The sequence below is a fragment of the Balaenoptera borealis genome, assembly GCF_965194805.1.
Source record: "Balaenoptera borealis genome assembly, chromosome: 10".
Taxonomy (NCBI): domain Eukaryota; kingdom Metazoa; phylum Chordata; class Mammalia; order Artiodactyla; family Balaenopteridae; genus Balaenoptera; species Balaenoptera borealis.
Genome location: NC_138874.1, coordinates 84,363,381 through 84,383,821, shown reverse-complemented (window position 1 = coordinate 84,383,821; position 20,441 = coordinate 84,363,381). Strand labels below are relative to the sequence as shown.

Sequence of the window (20,441 nt, the reverse complement as noted above, 5' to 3'; positions counted from 1 at the left end):
TGATGGAAAACTAGCCACAAAATGACTGTAGGCTCATTATTTTCCACCTTATTAACCCTCTAAGGCTGGAAACCCAAGAAACTTTTGCTCCCTTTTTGTAATCCAGCAGATAGGTAACAACTCCATGTTATAAATGAGGAAACACGCCCAGAGAAGTTAAACAACTTGTCCAAAGGCACAGAGCGAATAAATAGCAAAGCAAGGATTTAATCTTGGATATGATTCTTGAACAAGATCTTTCTGTGGTGCCATAAAGCCGTTGCTATTGGTTAAGCAATTGTAAGAGGTGCAAGTACTATTTTTAAACAAGAAGGCCATACCTATCACTTTATTCCCTGCGTATGCACCCATTCCTGGGTATTCTGGGACATTAAAGTGAAAAACAGGAAGTCTCCACGAAAGAAAACAAAAGGAGAGCAAAGGTTTTTTTTGTTTTTTTTGGCCATGCTGTGTAGCATGTAGGATCTTAGTTCCGCGACCAGGGATCAAACCCGTGCCCTCTGCAGTGGAAGCGTGGGGTCTTAGCCCCTGCACTGCCGGGGAAGTCTCTTTATTAATCTAAATGTATAAGCAAGCATATATTGTCTATTATGATCAGGTACATAAGTACATACATATATAGATACAGTGTATACAAAATTATTAATCAGCACCATGCTCAAAATAAATTAGATTTCTACCACCTTTTATTTTTAAAATTATAATAATTGCATTAGGTTATTGTTTTTTTCTTTTTAATTTTTGAATTTTATTTTTTTATACAGCAGGTTCTTATTAGTCATCAATTTTATACACATCAGTGTATACATGTCAATCCCAATCGCCCAGTTCAGCACACCACCATCCCCACCCACCGGCCGCTTTCCCCGCTTGCTGTCCATACGTTTGTTCTCTACATCTGTCTCAATTTCTGCCCTGCAAACCAGTTCATCTGTACCATTTTTCTAGGTTCCACATATATGCGTTAATATACGATATTTGTTTTTCTCTTTCTGACTTACTTCACTTTGTATGACAGTCTCTACATCCATGCACGTCTCCACAAACGACCCAATTTCGTTCCTTTTTATGGTTGAGTAATATTGCCTTGTATATTTGTACCACAATTTCTTTATCCATTCATGTGTTGATGGGCATTTAGGTTGCTTCCATGACCTGGCTATTGTAAATAGTGCTGCAATGAACATTCGGGGGCAGGTGTCTTTTTGAATTATGGTTTTCTCTGGATATATGCCCAGTAGTGGCATTGCTGGATCATATGGTAATTCTATTTTTAGTTTTTTAAGGAACTTCCATACTGTTCTCCATAGTGGCTGTATCAATTTACATTCCCACCAACAGTGCAAGAGGGTTCCCTTTTCTCCACACCCTCTCCAGCATTTGTTGTTTGTAGATTTTCTGATGATGCCCATTCTAACTGGGGTGAGGTGATACCTTATTGTAGTTTTGATTTGCATTTCTCTAATAATTAGTGATGTTGAGCAGCTTTTCATGTGCTTCTTGGCCATCTGTATGTCTTCTTTGGAGATATGTCTATTTAGATCTTCTGCCCATTTTTGTATTGGGTTGTTTGTTTCTTTAATATTGAGCTGCATGAGCTGTTTATATATTTTGCAGATTAATCCTCTGTCCATTGATTCGTTTGCATATATTTTCTCCCATTCTGAGGGTTGTCTTTTCGTCTTGTTTATGGTTTCCTTTGCTGTGCAAAAGCTTTGAAGTTTCATTAGGTCCCATTTGTTTATTTTTGTTTTTATTTCCATTACTCTAGGAGGTGGATCAAAAAAGATCTTGCTGTGATTTATGTCAAAGAGTGTTCTTCCTATGTTTTCCTCTAAGAGTTTTATAGTGTCTGGTCTTACATTTAGGTCTCGAATCCATTTTGAGTTTATTTTTCGAATAGATCTCGAATCCATTTTGAGTTTATTTTGTGTATGGTGTTAGGGAGTGTTCTAATTTCATTCTTTTACATGTAGCTGTCCAGTTTTCCCAGCACCACTTATTGAAGAGACTGTCTTTTCTCCATTGTATATCTTTGCCTCCTTTGTCATAGATTAGTTGACCATAGGTGCGTGGGTTTATCTCTGGGCTTTCTATCTTGTTCCATTGATCTATGTTTCTGTTTTTGTGCCAGTACCATATTGTCTTGATTACTGTAGCTTTGTAGTATAGTCTGAAGTCAGGGAGTCTGATTCCACCCGCTCCATTTTTTTCCCTCAAGACTGCTTTGGCTATTCGGGATGTTTTGTGTCTCCATACACATTTTAAGATTTTTGGTTCTAGGTCCGTAAGAAATGCCCTTGGTAATTTGATAGGGATTGCTTTTAATCTGTAGATTGCTTTGGGTAGTAGAGTCATTTTCACAATATTGATTCTTCCAATCCAAGAACATGGTATATCTCTCCATCTGTTGGTATCATCTTTAATTTCTTTCATCAGTGTCTTATAGTTTTCTTCATACAAGTCTTTTGTCTCCCTAGGTAGGTTTATTCCTAGGTATTTTATTCTTTTTGTTGCAGTGGTAAATGGGAGTGTTTCCTTAATTTCTCTTTCAGATTTTTCATCATTAGTGTATAGGAATGCAAGAGATTTCTGGGCATTAATTTTGTATCCTGCTACATTACCAAATTCATTGATTAGCTCTAGTAGTTTTCTGGTAGCATCTTTAGGATCCTCTATGTATAGTACCATGTCATCTGCAAACAGTGACAGTTTTACTTCTTCTTTTCCAATTTGTATTCCTTTTATTTCTTTTTCTTCTCTGATTGCCGTGGCTAGGACTTCCAAAACTATGTTGAATAATAGTGGTGAGAGTGGACATCCTTGCCTTGTTCCTGATCTCAGAGGAAATGCTTTCAGTTTTTCACCATTGAGAATGATGTTTGCTGTGGGTTTGTCGTATATGGCCTTTATTATGTTGAGGTAGGTTCCCTCTATGCCCACTTTCTGGAGAGTTTTTATCATAAACGGGTGTTGAATTTTGTCAAAAGCTTTTTCTGCATCTATCTAGATGACCATATGGTTTTTATTCTTCAATTTGTTAATATGGTGTATCACATTGATTGGTTTGCGTATATTGAAGAATCCTTGCATCCCTGGGATAAATCACACTTGATCATGGTGTATGATCCTTTTAATGTGTTGTTGGATTCTGTTTGCTAGGATTTTGTTGAGGATTTTTGCATCTATATTCATCAGTGATATTGGTCTGTAATTTTCTTTTTTTGTAGTATCTTTGTCTGGTTTTGATATCAGGGTGATGGTGGCCTCATAGAATGAGTTTGGGAGTGTTCCTTCCCCTGCAATTTTTTGGAAGAGTTTGAGAAGGATGGGTGTTAGCTCTTCTCTAATGTTTGATAGAATTCACCTGTGATGCCATCTGGTCCTGGACTTTTGTTTGTTGGAAGATTTTTAATCACAGTTTCAATTTCATTGCTTGTGATTGGTCTGTTCATATTTTCTATTTCTTCCTGGTTCAGTCTTGGAAGGTTATACCTTTCTAAGAATTTGTCCATTTCTTCCAGGTTGTCCATTTTATTGGCATGGAGTTGCTTGTAGTAGTCTCTTAGGATGCTTTGTATTTCTGTGGTGTCTGTTGTAACTTCTCCTTTTTCATTTCTAATTTTATTGATTTGAGTCCTCTCCCTCTTTTTCTTGATGAGTCTGGCTAGTAGTTTATCAATTTTGTTTATCTTCTCAAAGAACCAGCTTTTAGTTTTACTCATCTTTGCTATTGTTTTCTTTGTTTCTATTGCATTTATTTCTGCTCTGATCTTTATGATTTCTTTCCTTCTGCTAACTTTGGGTTTTGTTTGTTGTTCTTTTTCTAGGGCCTTTAGGTGTAAGGTTAGATTGTTTATTTGAGATTTTTCTTGTTTCTTGAGGTAGGCTTGTATAGCTATAAACTTCCCTCTTAGAACTGCTTTTGCTGCATCCCATAGGTTTTGGATCATCGTGTTTTCATTGTCATTTGTCTCTAGGTATTTTTTGATTTCCTCTTTGATTTTGATTTCCTCTTCAGTGATCTCTTGGTTATTTAGTAACATTGTTTAGCCTCCATGTGTTTGTGTTTTTTACGTTTTTTCCCCTGTAATTCATTTCTAATCTCATAACGTTGTGGTCAGAAAAGATGCTTGATATGATTTCAATTTTCTTAAATTTACTGAGGCTTGATTTGTGACCCAAGATGTGACCTATCCTGGAGAACGTTCTGTGCGCACTTGAGAAGAAAGTGTAATCTGCTGTTTTTGGATGGAATGTCCTATAAATATCAATTAAATCTATCTGGTCTATTGTGTCATTTAAAGCTTCTGTTTCCTTATTTATTTTCATTTTGGATGATCCGTCCATTGGTGTAAGTGAGGTGTTAAAGTACCCCACTATTATTGTGTTACTGTCGATTTCCTCTTTTATAGCTGTTAGCAGTTGCCTTACGTATCGAGGTGCTCCTATGTTGGGTGCATATATAATTATAATTGTTATATCTTCTTCTTGGATTGATACCTTGATCATTATGTAGTGTCCTTCCTTGTCTCCTGTAACATTCTTTATTTTAAAGTCTATTTTATCTGATATGAGTATTGCTACTCCAGCTTTCTTTTGATTTCCATTTGCATGGAATATCTTTTTCCATCCCTTCACTTTCAGTCTGTATCTTTGTCTGGTTTTGGTATCAGGGTGATAGTGGCCTCATAGAATGAGTTTGGGAGCTCCCACCAAGGAGTGCTTCCCAGAACTTCTGCTGCCAGTGTCCTTGTCCCCATGGTGAGCCACAGCCACACCCCACCTCTGCAGGAGACCCTCCAACACTAGCAGGTAGGTCTGGTTCAGTGTCCTCTGGGGTCACTGCTCCTTCCCCTGGGTCCCGATGCACACACTACTTTGTGTGTGCCCTCCAAGTGTGGATTCCCTGTTTCCCCCAGTCCTGTCAAAGTCCTGCAATCAAATCCCACTAGCCTTCAAAGTCTGATTCTCTAGGAATTCCTCCTCCTGTTGCCGGACCCCCAGGTTGGGAAGCCTGACATGGGGCTCACAACCTTCACTCCAGTGGGTGGACTTATGTGGTATAAGTGTTCTCCAGTCTGTGAGTCACCCACCCAGCATTTATGGGATTTGATTTTACTGTGATTGCGCCCCTCCTACCGTCTCATTGTGGCTTCTCCTTTGTCTTTGGATGTGGGGTATCTTTTTTGGTGAGTTCCAGTGTCTTCCTGTCAATGATTGTCCAGCAGCTAGTTGTGATTCTGGTGTTCTCGCAAGAGGGAGTGAGAGCACATCCTTCTACTCTGCCATCTTGGTTCAGGGCCTTGCAGTCTGAAGCATAAGGAGGGGCTGAATTTCCTAAAGCACAGGCTGGTGGAGGCTCTTTGGGCTGAGCAGGAGCTGGAGCTGGAGCTGCAGCAGGAGCGGGAGCCGGATCCCGTGCTGGAGCCTGTAGCCAGGGCGAGAATATCTGCTTCTGGTATTGCAGCTGCCCGGGAACTTCTCCAATTTTGCACTAGGTTATTTCAAACTCCATAAATTAAAACTGTTTTGATTACATTTTAATCATCCAATATTGTGTTTTAAATAAGTCTAAGACACTTTTTCATACAAAGGATAGACAATAAGCCCATTATTTATCTTTATAGAAACTTCAAGCAAGTATTATTAGGTTCATCAATTCATGGTCTATCCCCATTGATAAAAAGAAAAATCAGAGTGATTCTAAAAGTGTAGCCTGATTTTATTTTTGCTCTTCTAATTCTGAGTTATCCAACCAAGTGATCTATAATTCAGTGAGAAAGTAACAACAGCCATTTAAAATAATATTTTTAATAAAATATCTATGAAATGTTTTTTACCGGTTTCTCATCTTTCTCTTCCTCTTTGGGGGAACAAGTACCAAGTGAGATCCGCCACTGATGCTTCTGTTGAACCAAAGCCACTTGCTGCAGCAGATAATTTGCCATGCAAGGTACAGTAGCAAGGTTTTCAATTTCCTTCAAAACAAAAGCTTTTCAGTATGGAGATTAGGTTAAACCTAACAGGATATCAGATCACATTGTTTTTTTTTTTTTTGGCTGCTTTGGGTCTTCATTTCTGCACGTGAGCTTTCTCTAGTTGCGGTGAGCGGGGGCTACTCTTCATTGCAGTGCGCAGACTTCTCATTGCAGTGGCTTCTCTTGTTGCACAGCACGGGCTCTAGGCGTGCAGGCTTCAGTAGTTGTGGTACACGGGCTCAGTAGTTGTGGCTCACGGGCTCTAGAGCACAGGCTAAGTAGTTGTGGCTCACAGGCTTAGTTGCTCCGTGGCATGTGGGAACTTCCTGGACCAGGGATCAAATCCGTGTCCCCTGCATTGGCAGGCAAATTCTTAACCAGGAAAGTCCCAGATCAAATTCTTACATGCTCAGGACTTTTCAAGTACACATTGGGGAAGTATCTTTGAAGGCATAGGTGGTGACCATAAAAACTGCGAAAGACTCGGCTGCTAAGGAGCCGGAAGAAATAATAAGTCAACATATAACAATTTTGTTTAAGAAGAGTGAAATGGGAAAAAAACAGGCACACATCTAAAAGGAAACCTCTCTTGAAATCAGTCCCACTATTTATCTAACAAGTTAGAAGTTGTTAGCAGGAAAGTACACTGATTCTGCTCCCACCTAGGATGTAGAAAGCTGAAAAGACCATTGTTGCCATTCTAACAAGAAAAAACTAGACAAACCACACAATCATAGCTTTTCTGAACCAATCAGAGAGCTGTCTTAGGACAGCCAAGCAATCTGAGGAAAGAGAAGACTTCCCAGAGAGAGACAGGGATGAGCAGTAGCTGACCTGGAGGAGGAGACACCAGATATCGTGCAAGCAGGGAAGAATTCAGCTAAAATATTTAACAAATTGCCAAAGGTTTAATGTGAGCTAGCATGAAAGTATAGAACCCCTGGGAGCTGCAGACACAGTGGGAATTGGCACACACTAACAGGCTCTTCACAGACTTTACCAGGTGCTCAAGAAAAACAGAAGCCCAGGCAGGAGACCAGAGAAAGCCGCCATTTGTGATGCATGCTTGGAAAAGAGAGCAGCCACCACTACAAAAAAAGGCATGAAGCTCTGCCCAGACCCTTCTTCCTTACAGACCAAAGCCATAGGGAGAAGGGTAGAAAAACTTGTGGCTCCCAGGGAACAGGTGAAAACCACTGTGACTGAGATCAAGGTAAAAAAACTGACAAAAACCCTCTACTTCTAGGGGAGGAGCAGGAAACTCTCTCCTGCAAAGAACCTGCCAAAATTACTGGCAGAGTTTTGCTACCCCAGGGAGGGACAGGATCACTGAGAAAGCCCAAATCCCCTGAGACCCAGGACACAGGGCCTGCTAGGACTAAAGCTGGACCTGGGCAGCAGAAAACCCTCCCCAATCCCCAGCTCCAGGCCAACAAGACCCACGAATGAGGGAAGGGAACAGCAGCCTTCCCATGGCGGAAGGCCAAAAGTGTGCTCAGAGACCCTTCCCCAGTTCAGGCACACAGGGAAGGCTGAAAGCTGAGGATGGAGTAGGAACACTGAAAAAGCCCTCTAGCAACCTAGCTCCTACCCTAATCCAACTACTGAAAACCAAAAGAAAAATTAGAAGGCAGCCAGAGAAAGAAGACATTAAATGCAGAAGAACAAAGATAAGAATTACACACCAGGCTTCTCATTAGACACTGTGCAAACCAGAGGACAATGGAGCAACATTTTTAAAGTACTGAAAGAAAATAACTGTCAACCCAGGATTCTACACACAATGAAATATCTTTCAAAAATGAAGACAAAATAAAGAATTTTTTAGAAAACAAAAATGACAGAATTCATTACCAGTAGTCCTGTACTATAAGAAATATTAAAGGAAGCTCTACAAGCAAGAGGAGTATATCAGAGAATCTGGTATCATACACAAAGAAATAGATCTATAAAAATAAATGAAGATCTCTGGAAATGGTTAAAATAAAAATAATAGAAAGACATTCTTTCTCTTATTTTTAATCTCCAAAAGATCATTGTCTTTCAAAAAGAAATATAGTACTGGTGTATTGTGGTTTTATTGCAAATATGAAAGTAAAATGAAAACCACAGAGATGAGAGAGAATAATTAGAAGTGTGCTTTGTTAGGTTCTGAAGCTAAATATGACTCAGTATAATTTTTTTTTGAAGGCAGACTGTGATTAATTCAATATATATATTGTAAGCCTTTGGACAAAAACTAAACAAAAAACATTTTTTTATTTGGCTGCACTGGGCCTTTAGCTGCAGCATGCAGGATCTAATTCCCTGACCAGGGATTGAACCTGGGCCCCCTGCATTGGGAGCACGGAGTCTTAAATGCTGGACCACCAGATAAGTCCCTAAACAAAATTTTTAATGGAGATAAAATGGATTCATAAAAACATTCAATTAATTCTAAAGGAGGAAGAAAAAGAGAAAAAAAGAAACACAGAACAAAAGAAATGCAAATCAAAACTACAATGAGGTATCACCTCAGAGTGGTCAGAATGGCCATCATAAAAAGTCTACAAATAATAAATGCTGGAGAGGATGTGGAGAAAAAGGAACCTTCCTACACTGTTGGTGGGAATGTAAATTGGTAGAGTCACTATGGAGAACAGTATGGAGGTTCCTTTAAAGACTAAATATAGAGCTACCATATGATCCTGCAATCCCACTCCTGGGCATATATCCAGAGAAAACCATAATTTGAAAAGATACATGCACCCCAATGTTCACTGCAGCACTATTTACAATAGCCAGAACATGGAAGCAACCTAAATGTTTATCAACAGATGAATGAATAAAGATGTGGTATATTTATACAGTGAAATATTACTCAGCCCTAAAAAAGAATGATATAATGCCATTTGCAGCAACATGGATGGACCTAGAGATTATCATACTAAGTGAAGTAAGCCAGACAAAGACAAATATCATATGATATTGCTTATATGTGGAATCTAAAAAAAAAATGATAAAAATGAACTTATATACAAAACAGAAATAGACCCACAGACATAGAAAACAAACTTATGGTTACCAAAGGGGAAAGTGGGGAGGAATAAATTAGGAGTTTGGGATTAACATATACACACTACTATATATAAAATAGATAATGAACAAGGACCTACTGTATAACTCAGGGAACTATACTCAATATTTTGTAATAAGCTGTAAGGAAAATGAATCCAAAAGAAATATATATGTATGTATAACTGAATCACTTTGCTGTACACTTGAAACTAACACAACATTGTAAGTCAACTATACTTCAATCTTTAAAAAAAAGAAACCTTAAAAAAAGATAAGAAATAAAAAAATTAATTTGTACTGCTAAAAAAAGAAAAAGAAGAAACAAAGAACAGAGGGAACAAATAGAAAACAACTAGCAAGATTATATATTTAAACCCAATAATCACATTAAATATAAGTAGTCCAAATAAATGAATTAAAAGATTGTCAGACTGTATAAAGAGCAATTATCATCTATAAAAGGCTCACTTCAAATAGAAAAGATAGACAATTAAAAGGAAAAGAATGGGAAAAGATATATAGGCATACCTCATTTTATTACACTTCACAGATACTGCATTTTTTCCAAATTGAAAGTTTGTGGTAAACCCCACATCAAGCAAATCTATTAGCATCCTTTTTCCAACAGCATTTTCTCACTTCATGTCTCTGTCACATTTCGGTAATTCTCTCAGTATTTTAAGCTTTTTCATTATTATTGTTATATTTGTTATGGTGATCTGTGATCAGTGATCTTTGAAGTTGCTATTGTAATTGTTTTGCAGTGCCACAAAACATGTCCATGTAAGATGGCGAAATTAATTGATAAATGTTGCCTGTGTTCTGACTGCTCCACCCACCAGCCATTCCCTCATCTCTCTCCCTCTCCTTGGGCTCCCCTGTTCCCTGAGACACAACAATATTGAAATTGTTAGGCTGATTAATAATCCTACAATGACCTCTAAGTGTTCAAGTGAATAAAAGAGTTGCACATCTCTCACTTTAAATCAAAAGCTAGAAATGATTAAGCCTAGTGAGGAAGGCATGTCGAAAGCTGAGAGGCCAATAGCTGGGCCTCTTGCACCAAACGGCCAAATAGCCAAGTTGTGGGTGCAAAGTAAAAGTTCTTGAAGGAAATTGAAAGTGCTACTCCAGTGAACACACAAATGATAAGAAAGAGAAACAGCCTTATTGCTGATATGGAGAAAGTTTTAGTGATCTGGATAGAAGATCAAACCAGCCACAACAGTCACTTCAGCCAAACTTAATTCAGAGCAAGGGCCTAATTCTTTTCAATTCTATGAAGGTTGAGAGAGGTGAGGAAGCTGCAGACGAAAAGTTTGAAGCTAGCAGAGTTTAGTTCATGAGGTTTAAGAAAAGAAGCTGTCTCTACAACATAAACATGCATGGTGAAACAGCAAGTGCTGATGAAGAAGCTGCTGCAAGTTATCCAGAAGATCGAGCTAAGATAATGAATGAAGGTGGCGACACTAAACAGAGTCAATGTAGATGAAACAGCCTTCTGTTGGAAGAAGATGCCAGCTAGGACTTTCATAGCTAGAGAGGAGAAGTCAATGCCTGGCTTCAAAGCTTCAAAAGACAGGCTGATTCTCTTGTTTAGGGCTAATGCAGCTGGTGAAGATGTGAAGCCAATGCTCATTTACTATTCCAAAATCCCTAGGGCTTTTAAGAATTATGCTAAATCTATTCTGCCTGTGCTCTACAAATGAAACAACAAAGGCTGGATGACAGCGTGTCATCTTACAACATGATTTACTAAATATTTTAAGCCTACAGTTTGAGAGAATTGACTTCAATTTTGAAAGAAGTACTTCTGTGGGTAAAATGCTATCAAACAGCATTGCATGCTACAGAGAACTCGTTCCTGAAAGAGTCAATAGATGTGGCAAACTTCACTGTTGTCTTATTTTAAGAAATTGCGACAGCCACCCCAGCCTTCAGCAAAGACCACCCTGAACAGTCAGCATCCATCAACATCGAGGTGATACCCTCCACCAGCAAAAAGATTATAACTCTCTGAAGGCCCAGATAATGATTAGCATTTTTTAGCAATAAAGTATTTTTAAATTAAGGTTGTACATTATTATTATTATTTTATTTATTTATTTTTTGGCTGCATAGGGTCTTCATTGCTGCACACTGGCTATCTCTAGTTGCGGCGAGTGGGGGCTGCTCTTCACTGCGGTGCAGGGCCTTCTCATTTGCGGTGGCTTCTCTTGTTGCGAAGCATGAGCTCTAGGTGTGCAGGCTTCAGTAGTTGCAGCACACAGGCTCAGTAGTTGCGGAATGCAGGCTCTAGGGCACGTGGGCTTCAGTAGTTGTGGCACACGGGCTTAGCTGCTCCACGGCATGTGGGATCTTCCTGGATCAGGGATCGAACCCATGTCCCCTGCACTGGCAGGCGGATTCTTAACCACTGCGCCACCAGGGAAATCCCTATTTTTTTAGACATATGCTATTACACACTTAACTGACTACAGTCTATAGTGTAATCATAACTTTTATATGCACTGGGAAACCAAAATATTTGTGTGACTTGCTTTATTATATTCACTTTGTTGTGGTGGTCTGGAATTGATTCCGCAGGCTTTCCAAGGTATGCCTGTATCATGCAAACACTAAGAAAGAGAAAGCTGGAGTTGTAAATCAACTATACCTCAATTTTAAAATTAATTTTTTAAAAAGGAAATTTAAAAAAAAAAGAGAAAGCTGGGGTATCTACATTAATATAACAGTTAACATTAGAATAAGGAATGTCACAAAGGATAAAAAGGGACAATACTGATAAAGGGGTCGATTCATCAAGAAGTATAACAATTCTAAGGATGTATGTACGTCACAACACAGGTGCTAGAAATGGAAAGAACTGAAAGGAGAAATTTAAAAATTCACAGTTGTAGTTAGAGTCTTCAATTTTTTTTTTTTTTTTTTTTTGCCACACCGCATGGCTTGTGGGATCTTAGTTCCCCAACCAGGGATTAAACATGGGCCCTTGGCAATGGAAGTATGGAGTCTTAACCACCGGACTACCAGGGAATTCTCAAGACTTCAACATTTTAATTAATAGAACAACTACACAGAAAAATCAGTAAGGTTACAGAAGACCTGACCACCTTATCAATCAACTTCGTCTGACATTTACAGAAAAAGCCATCCAATGATAAAATACATTCTTTTCAAGTTTAATATTTTACTTAGACTTTGCTTATCAGTCTAATATTAATTAGAACCTTTACTACCTCCCAGATAATCAAAGAATCTTTGAATCCTTTAGCTCCTCTTAACCTTCTTCCATCTTGTTTTTTTTTAATATTTATTTTGGCTGCTCTGGGTCTTAGTTGCGGCACACGGGATCTTCGTTGTGGCATACAGATTTCTTAGTTGTGGCATGCAGGCTTCTTAGTTGAGGCACGTGAACTCTTAGTTGCAGCACGTGAACTCTTAGTTGCGGCATGAATATGGGATATAGTTCCCCAACCAGGGATCAAACCCCAGCCCCCGGAATTGGGAGCATGGAGTCTTACCCACTGGACCACCAGGGAAGTCCCATCCTTCTTCCATTTTATGTGCTATTCTTGAGGGTTTTAATTCCATATATATTTTAGACCCTATAAAACATTGTTATTGTTTTATAGTGATTATTTACCTTTCTGATGCATTTATATTTTCCATTGTTCTTTATTCTTTCCTGCATCTCTGAGATGCCATTTGGTATCATTTTCTTTTCACTTAAAGAACACTCTTTAGTGTTTCCTTTAGTGCCAGTTTGGTGATGACAAAAATCAATTTTCATTTCTTAGACACATAAGATGCCTTTAATGAACCATCATTTCTGAAAAATATTTTCATTAGGTATAGAGTTCTGTGATGGCAATCAGTTATTTTGTTTCAGCAGTTTAAGTATCTCTATTGTTTTTACTTTCTTATTTCATTTAACCTTTTAGCAGTTTGCCTATGGTGTACCTAGGTGTGATTTTGCGTTTATCCTGCTCAGGAATTACAGGGCTTCAGTCCCATTCTCTCTTTTTCCTTATGAGGCACTAATTATATGGATGTTAGATATCTTCACCACATCCTGTTTCTTTCATATTTCTCATCCTTTTGTCTTGCTATGCTTCAGTGTAACAATTTTCTTCTAACCTATCATCCACTTTTTGAAACTCTTTTTAACTGTCTATTCAGCAACTAAACGCATCCCCTGTATTCATAATTTATTGTATTTTTCAGTTCTAGAATTTCCATCTGATTCTTTTTTTTTTAATTTTAAAAGATCTTGTTTGGGAATTCCATAAAATTAAACATTTAAAGAATTTTGGTAATTCCCTGGCAGTCCAGTGGTTAAGACTCAGCACTTTCACTGCCATGGCCTGGGTTCAATCCCTGGTCGGGGAACTAAGATCCTGCAAGTTGCATGGTGTGGCAAAAAATAAATAAATAAAAGATCTTGTTTGGCAACTCAGTTAGCTGTAATTTCTGTAATTTGTTTCTGTTGTCTTTTCTGTGGGTTTTTGGTCTGTCTCTTGGTATACTAGGTTATTTTTTTTAATTAATTAATTTATTTATGGCTGCATTGGGTCTTTATTGCTGCGCGCGCTTTCTCTAGTTGCAGTGAGTGGGGGCTACTCTTCGTTGCGGTGCATGGGCTTCTCATTGCGGTGGCTTCTCTTGTTGCAGAGCATGGGCTCTAGGCGCTTGGGCTTCAGTAGTTGTGGCACACGGGCTCAGTATTTGTGGCATGCAGGCTTAGTTGTTCCACAGCATGTGGAATCTTCCTGGAGCAGGGATCGAACGCGTGTCCCCTAAGAATTGGCAGGCGAATTCTTAACCACTGTGCCACCAGGGAAGTCCCTAAAATAAATCATTTTAAAGTACATAATTCTGTGGCACTTCGTATACTCACAACGTTGTACAACCACCACATCTATCTAGTTCCAACACATTTCTAACATCCCAAAAGAGAACTCGATATTCATTAAGCAATCATGCCCTTTCCCTCAACTCAAAACAGCCTTGGCAACCACCAATCTGTTTCTATGAATTTACCTATTCTGGATATTTCATAAAAATGTAAACATACAATATATGAATTTTTACATCTGACTTTTTACACATAGCATTATATTTTCAAGATTTATCCACACAGTAGCATGTATCAGTGCTTCATTCTTTTTTATGGCTGAGTAATAATCCATTATATGTATATAACACATATCGTTTATCCATTCATATGTTGATGGACACTTGGATTGTTTATACCATTTAGCTCATAGTGCTAACACGAACATTTGTGTACAAATTTGTGTGGATAAATTTTTTCTTTTCTCTTGGGTAGATACCTAGGAGTAGAGCTGCTGGGTGAAATGGTAATTCTACATTTAACTTGTTTATGAACCACCAAACTTTTAAACAGTGGCTGAACCACTTTACATTCCCACAAGCAATATGTGAGAGTTCCCGTTGAACATCTTCACCAGGACTTGTTATTTTCTGTTTTTACTATAGCTATCCTTGTGGATGTAGGGTTATCTCGTTGTGGTTTTGATTTGCATTTTCCTGAAGACTACACTCTTGCTGCTTTCTAGATTCTGTCTTCAGTTTTAACAGTTTGATTGTCTTGTTGTGGATCTCTTTGAGTTTATCCTGTTTGGATTTATTGAGCATCTTGGATGTGTAGATTTGAGTGTTTTAACAAATCTAAGAAGTTTTCAGCCATTATTTATTCAAGTATTGTCTGCCTCTTTCTTTCTCTCCTATTCTTCTGATACTCTCTTTTTTGTAAATATTGGTATGCTTCATTGTGCTCCACATGTCTCTTAAGTTCTACTTTTTCCTTCATTCTTTTCCCTTTTTGCTTCTTCAACTGGACAATTTCAATTGACCTAGCTTCAAGTTCACTGGCTTTCTATTGCCTGATCATATCTACTATTGGAAGCCTCTAGTGATTTTTTTCATTTCAGTTATCTTACTTTTCAGCTCCAAATTTGTATGGTTCCTTTTTATGGTTTCTTCACGGATATCCTCTATTTGTTGAGACATTTTCATACTGGATTCCTTTAGCTCTTTGAGCATATATGAGACAGTTGATTTAAAGTCCAAAGTTTCTGCTCCCTCAGGGATGGTTTATGTTCATTTCTTCTGTGAATGAGCCATACTTTCTTTGCATAATTCCTAGTTTTTGTTGAAAACTGAACATTTGAATATTATAATAGGGTAACTTTGGAAATCAGATTCTTCATGCTTCGGGGTTTGTTTTTGTTCCTTGCTGTGGGCTGTAGCAATTTATTTAGTGACTTTTCTGAACTATTCTTTTGTAAAGTCTCAATTCTTTGACTTACGTAGTCTCTAAAGACTATATTTTTGCTTGTGTTCAGCTAGTGTGTTGACAGATTTCCTTGAATGCTAGTAGCCAAAAAATAAATACATAAAACAAGAATAAAAAGAAAAAAAAGGAAAAAAAAAATCCTCCCAGTCTTTGTAGGTTGGCTGTGTTGGAGCACTCCTTTAAGTGCTTAGCTAGGTCATTTTAAATCTGCTTAGCCTTCACTTCCTGCTTGTGCTGAGCCTAGAGTTCAGCCAGCAGTGAACACTTAGGTCTTCTCAGGTCTTTTCTAAGCATGCAACTTGGCCTAACTGATGGCTTTCTCAGTTCCCTAGTATACACTGTTGTTTGTGAGTAGCCTAATTTCCCTAGGAAATTCTCTCCCATTTTTTCCTCTCAGGCTTTAGGCACTCCTTTATTTACCTCAACTGTAATCCTTTGCCAAAGGTGGCAGCAGGTTGTTCATTTGCCTTACAATATTTTTGAGAAATACCTGCCATTTTTCCACCCTGAGTTCTGAGTTAGATGAAACAAAGGCAAGTGCCTTGCTTCAGTCCTTCAGGTTGGCTTAGACAGGTTTCAACAAACAACTTTCTGAGATTAAGATCTCCTCTGCTCCTTCAGGACCAGGGAACAGGGTCTCACTCTGAGAACGATGGGCTTCTGCATGTCTTCAAGACCACCACATAGCTGGGAAGGGGAATGGAACAAGGGCAAGTAAAACACCAAAAAGCTTTCCTAGTTTTTAAGTCACTTTGTTCTTGATTCAACATTTGCTTCCAAGTTCTGACAAAATTGCTTCTGAATGTTTTTGCCTCTGAGGAGGAATGGGTCCTTGAAGCTACCTACTCTGTTTTTGCTGAGGGTTATTTGTTGAGTCCTTGACATTGTATATTAAAATTTACAGAGCTAATTCAAGGCTCTGGATGTTAAAATTCTGCAGATTTATTTTTGCTTCTGTCAGGCAGTTCAACCAGTTGCATTAGCATTCCTAGATAACTTTAAAACTTAGGGAATGAGATGACTTAAAGCTGGACTTCATGCCCTGTGAGGCCCAATCTGTTTCTCATTAATCTTACACTAAATCATAGCCCCTTCAAGTGCAACTGAAAGCCGGGATGTTTACCAAGGCCCTTCTTCCTTGCTGGTACTTCTGTAGAAGTTTTATTTTAGGAATTTTAATATAACTGGCTTAACTCTGTAAACATACCCATTGCCAAATAAGAAATAATGAGACAACCAAAATTTAGAAACCAAATTTATTAATCATGGATTTACTGAGGGTAGCTTATTTTTTTAGATATTATCCATAGCTTATGTTGACATCTGATTTTGCAGAGAAATTATATGATCATTTTTATTAAGATAATTAGCACTCTGCAAGGCAAACTTAGTTCCTTGAAGTAGCACATTTTCTAATTCTCCAACAGGGTTTGGTTTTACTTAGCTATCAGAATCAAATCTGAATTTATACACTTAAACTTGATGTGTGCACTAAATTTATTCTTCACATATATTCCTTCTAAGTGCTCTGGTTCTTCATGCTCAAACATCCTAACTTCCAGAAATTTGGCTGCCAGATCAAAATTGTCAGGGCCCTTCTAATAAGGGTTAAGATTTCAATAGTGAAAAATATATACACACATATTTTATTATATACAAAGAACAACAAAAAGTTTCACCAGGTAAACAAAAGAATATAAATGATAGTCATAATTAATAGCTTCAAAAAGCGCTTAAACACTTTGAGCTTTTGCACAAGATACAGGCTTCAAAATAGGGTCACATAGCCATTAATCAGAACTCCAGGTAGTTCTCTCATAATAGCAATCTATATTCTGGAGAAGATGGCTTCTTATGAACTCTGTGGGGACTAATGTGTTAGGCCTCATAAAGGAATGAAATGCTTTCATATCTAGGGGGAAACAAATTAAAATATTGAAGGAAGGGATACTTCTAGGGTTGTGTTTACTGTTGACAGCAATTTTAGAGATAACCACAGAAAAGTGTAAAAGATTCCTAGGTAAAATTCTGGCTATCTCATAATAATAATGGATACCATTTTGTAGCTCTACAAATGGTTTGGTGACAAAAAAAGGGAGAAAGTTTGCTGAGAAGGCAGAATGAAAAAGTCTAGGGAAGGAGGCAAGCAAATATAAACATAATTCAATCATACCAAGAAAAGAAAGGATACGGTCCTTCCTAAAACCATGCGCTGGTGATATTTACGTATATAAGTTCAAGCCTAAAAGAACACTGCAGCTTCTATATATCTGCTATTTAGTAATATACTAGAAAAATATTTTTCATTTGTTATGAAAGAGCTATTTTATATCAAAAGCTAGAAATGCATATTTACTCAATGCAAATCCCAAATGAAACCCAACTTAATATACAGTAAACTACAGCAATGACAGAAAAAAATGGGTAGATAATAAATTCAACTAATTTACAGTACTGCCTTGATATTTTCTACTCGTTTTTAATCTATACACAAGGCTCAAGTTCTGGGGTTACAGGTTTTATTTTTCATTTTTCTTAGAAAGTAAAATTACCTGTCCTCAAGTTAACTAAAAATTGTTCTGGGCTCGTAGAGGTAATCTGCTCTTCATAACAGATTGCTCTGTAGTTTCTTCTACTTTAGACCTCTCCAGCGGATTAATGCCTCTGTTTTCTTTATCTTTTCCATGTGATTTTTTATGCTGTGGATTTAAGGGGGAAAATTAAGTCAATATAAAGTAACATCTAATACATATTAATCATATTCTATTTTCATAGTTCTCTGGTTTATAGGCAAGAAATTAGGTGTGGAAAACTTCAGAAAACACTCAGCACAAATTTGAGCCAACAATCTGGCAAGTAGAAATGAATGCCTTCTTCATTTTATCACCAAGAGGGGGTTGAAAGAAATATTAATTTTCTGTATGATTTTCCAAGGAATAATTACAGATTTTACTGTAGGGCAATGGTTCTCAGTAGGGAGATTTTGCACCCAAGGGGACATGTGGTACTGTCTGGAGACATTTTTGGTTGTTAAAACTAGGGGGTTGCTACTGGCTTCTAGTGGACAAAAGCCAGGGAAGCTGCTAAACATAATACATAGGACAGGTCACCACAACAAAGAATTATCCAGCTCAAAATGTCAATAATGTGGCTGCTAGAAATCTTGCTCTAGGGAAACAAAGATTTGTTATTGTACAAAAATGGCAATTCTGGGAATTCTCTGGTGGTCCAGTGGTTAGGAGTCCGTGCTTTCACTATTGAGGGCCTGGGTTCAATCCCTGGTAAGGGAACTAAGATCCTACAAGAGGTGCAGTGCGGGCAAAAAAAAAAAAAAAAAAAAGGCAATTCTATTTTAAGCACAGAATCTGATATACAGGCTATTTTAAACACAGAATCTGATATACAGGCTACCTCAAGACACTTTTTATTTAAATTGTATCTTATCTTTTAAAAAACTTATATTTCTCATTTGGAAATATTTCATTGGAATCCTTGTACTTGCCCTTAGAGAGGCTTTAAGTAACTGACGACTTTCATTGTAGACCCACTCAACAATTCTTAGACAAATCATAAACCAACTTTAAAGTTTTTAACCCAGAAAATTTCCCCATATCAGACTGCTATCAGAGTAAAAATAATTTCTGTACTTCAGCTAAAGGTCTAAAATCCAATCCCAAGTCTTTTCTGGTACTATAGGAACTTCTTTTCCATAGCTGAACCACTAAGCCTGGCCTTCAAAACATCATAAACTTTAATAACGAAAGGATTTCCAAACAGGGATTAAGTAGTCACTAAGGTTCTCTTCTCTTAACTTTCCCCCTTTTCTTAACTTTATAAGATAGAAGAGAGGGTCGATAAAGAGAAAGAAATATATCTAGAGTTTTCTAATAGTAAAGAATGAAGCAAAAGGTAGGAAGACTTTGGAGATAAAACTGCCTTGATGCAGACAGAGAGGAATTTAATAAAATCTGAGCTAGAAGTTTTAACAGCTTAAATCAGGGATGGAGAATCTTTAGATCTTGGTGGAAAGACCTGCAGGTCTATTAAAGACAGGTACAAGCATATACATATCAGAAGCAGCACTTCAACTATAAAATGTAGACATCAATGTCCTATGTAAGTAAGGAAATCCTTACCTCACAGACTGTCTAGGCTCATGACTTCAAATTAGAGGGAAAGATGTAGATAGTTTACAGTGCCATACTCCCAACAGTGATGAAAAAGTGATAGGAGAGGGCATGGGATTTAAACACACAAGATCAAGGCAGGAGGCTACGTGGGGGAATAGTGAATAGGAGAAAAGCCTCAAGTTGGAGAATCAGTCATTTAACAGAGAGGCATTCGGTCTCTCAATCTTTTAAACTTCTTAGCCTTCAAAGTCTGATCATAGACAGAGACAGGCTCCAGGACTTCCATGTCAAAGGTGAAGGAAGAGAGAAATGACTGTTTTTAGTATCACTCTTAGTATGTAGGAAGCAGATAAAGGGATAAATATAACAGCAGAAGATTACCAGCTAAGGATGGGATTAAGTCATATTTTGCCTTTATTTATCCTACCAAAAACCCCTAATCGATTATCATACTTGTGTAAATAATTTAAATCAGAAAAGTTAACAAGCCATCCCAAAGGAATGACTAAAATATTTTTTCTATTCCACCCACCAAGAGTAATGCCTTTATACTGAATCGCAAATGACTGACTTACATCAGATGTGGAAGGGTTATCTGATAGGATATAATGAGGTACCTGGAAAAATGGAACCCCACCACTTGATGAACAATCCAAACTAGTGTCTACAGATGGTTCTTGACTTAGAGGTTCTTCAACAGTGTGCACCAGAACCGCCTTTTCTTCATCCAAGTCCTAAAATAAGAAGCTGATAAGTGATTAAGTCCCAGGGCTTAAAAACCTTCACACAAGTAAAGGCAGTTTTCTTCTTTGAAAATAACACAATGTCCATTACATAAAAGTTAAACCTCAACAAAATCAGTAGGGAGTCTACAAAGTAATGAAAATAATTCCTATTATGTTTTCATATAGAGGAGTACCTATAATAAAATGTTAAATATGGTAATCTCAG

General features: G+C 37.7%; 1 protein-coding gene across 1 annotated transcript in view; it reads right to left on the bottom strand.

Moving 5' to 3' along the window:
- Window positions 1–16,600: 16,600 nt before the first annotated feature.
- The window catches only part of KIF11 (kinesin family member 11), a 57,273-nt gene continuing 53,432 nt past the window's right edge, over window positions 16,601–20,441 (bottom strand). The window contains exons 21-22 of the mRNA XM_082339415.1: window positions 20,108–20,224; window positions 16,601–18,059 (exon numbers count right to left, since the gene is read on the bottom strand). Coding sequence (XP_082195541.1) covers window positions 17,928–18,059; window positions 20,108–20,224 — 249 coding nt within the window. The 3' untranslated portion in view covers window positions 16,601–17,927. The remainder of the gene's footprint in view (window positions 18,060–20,107; window positions 20,225–20,441) is intronic.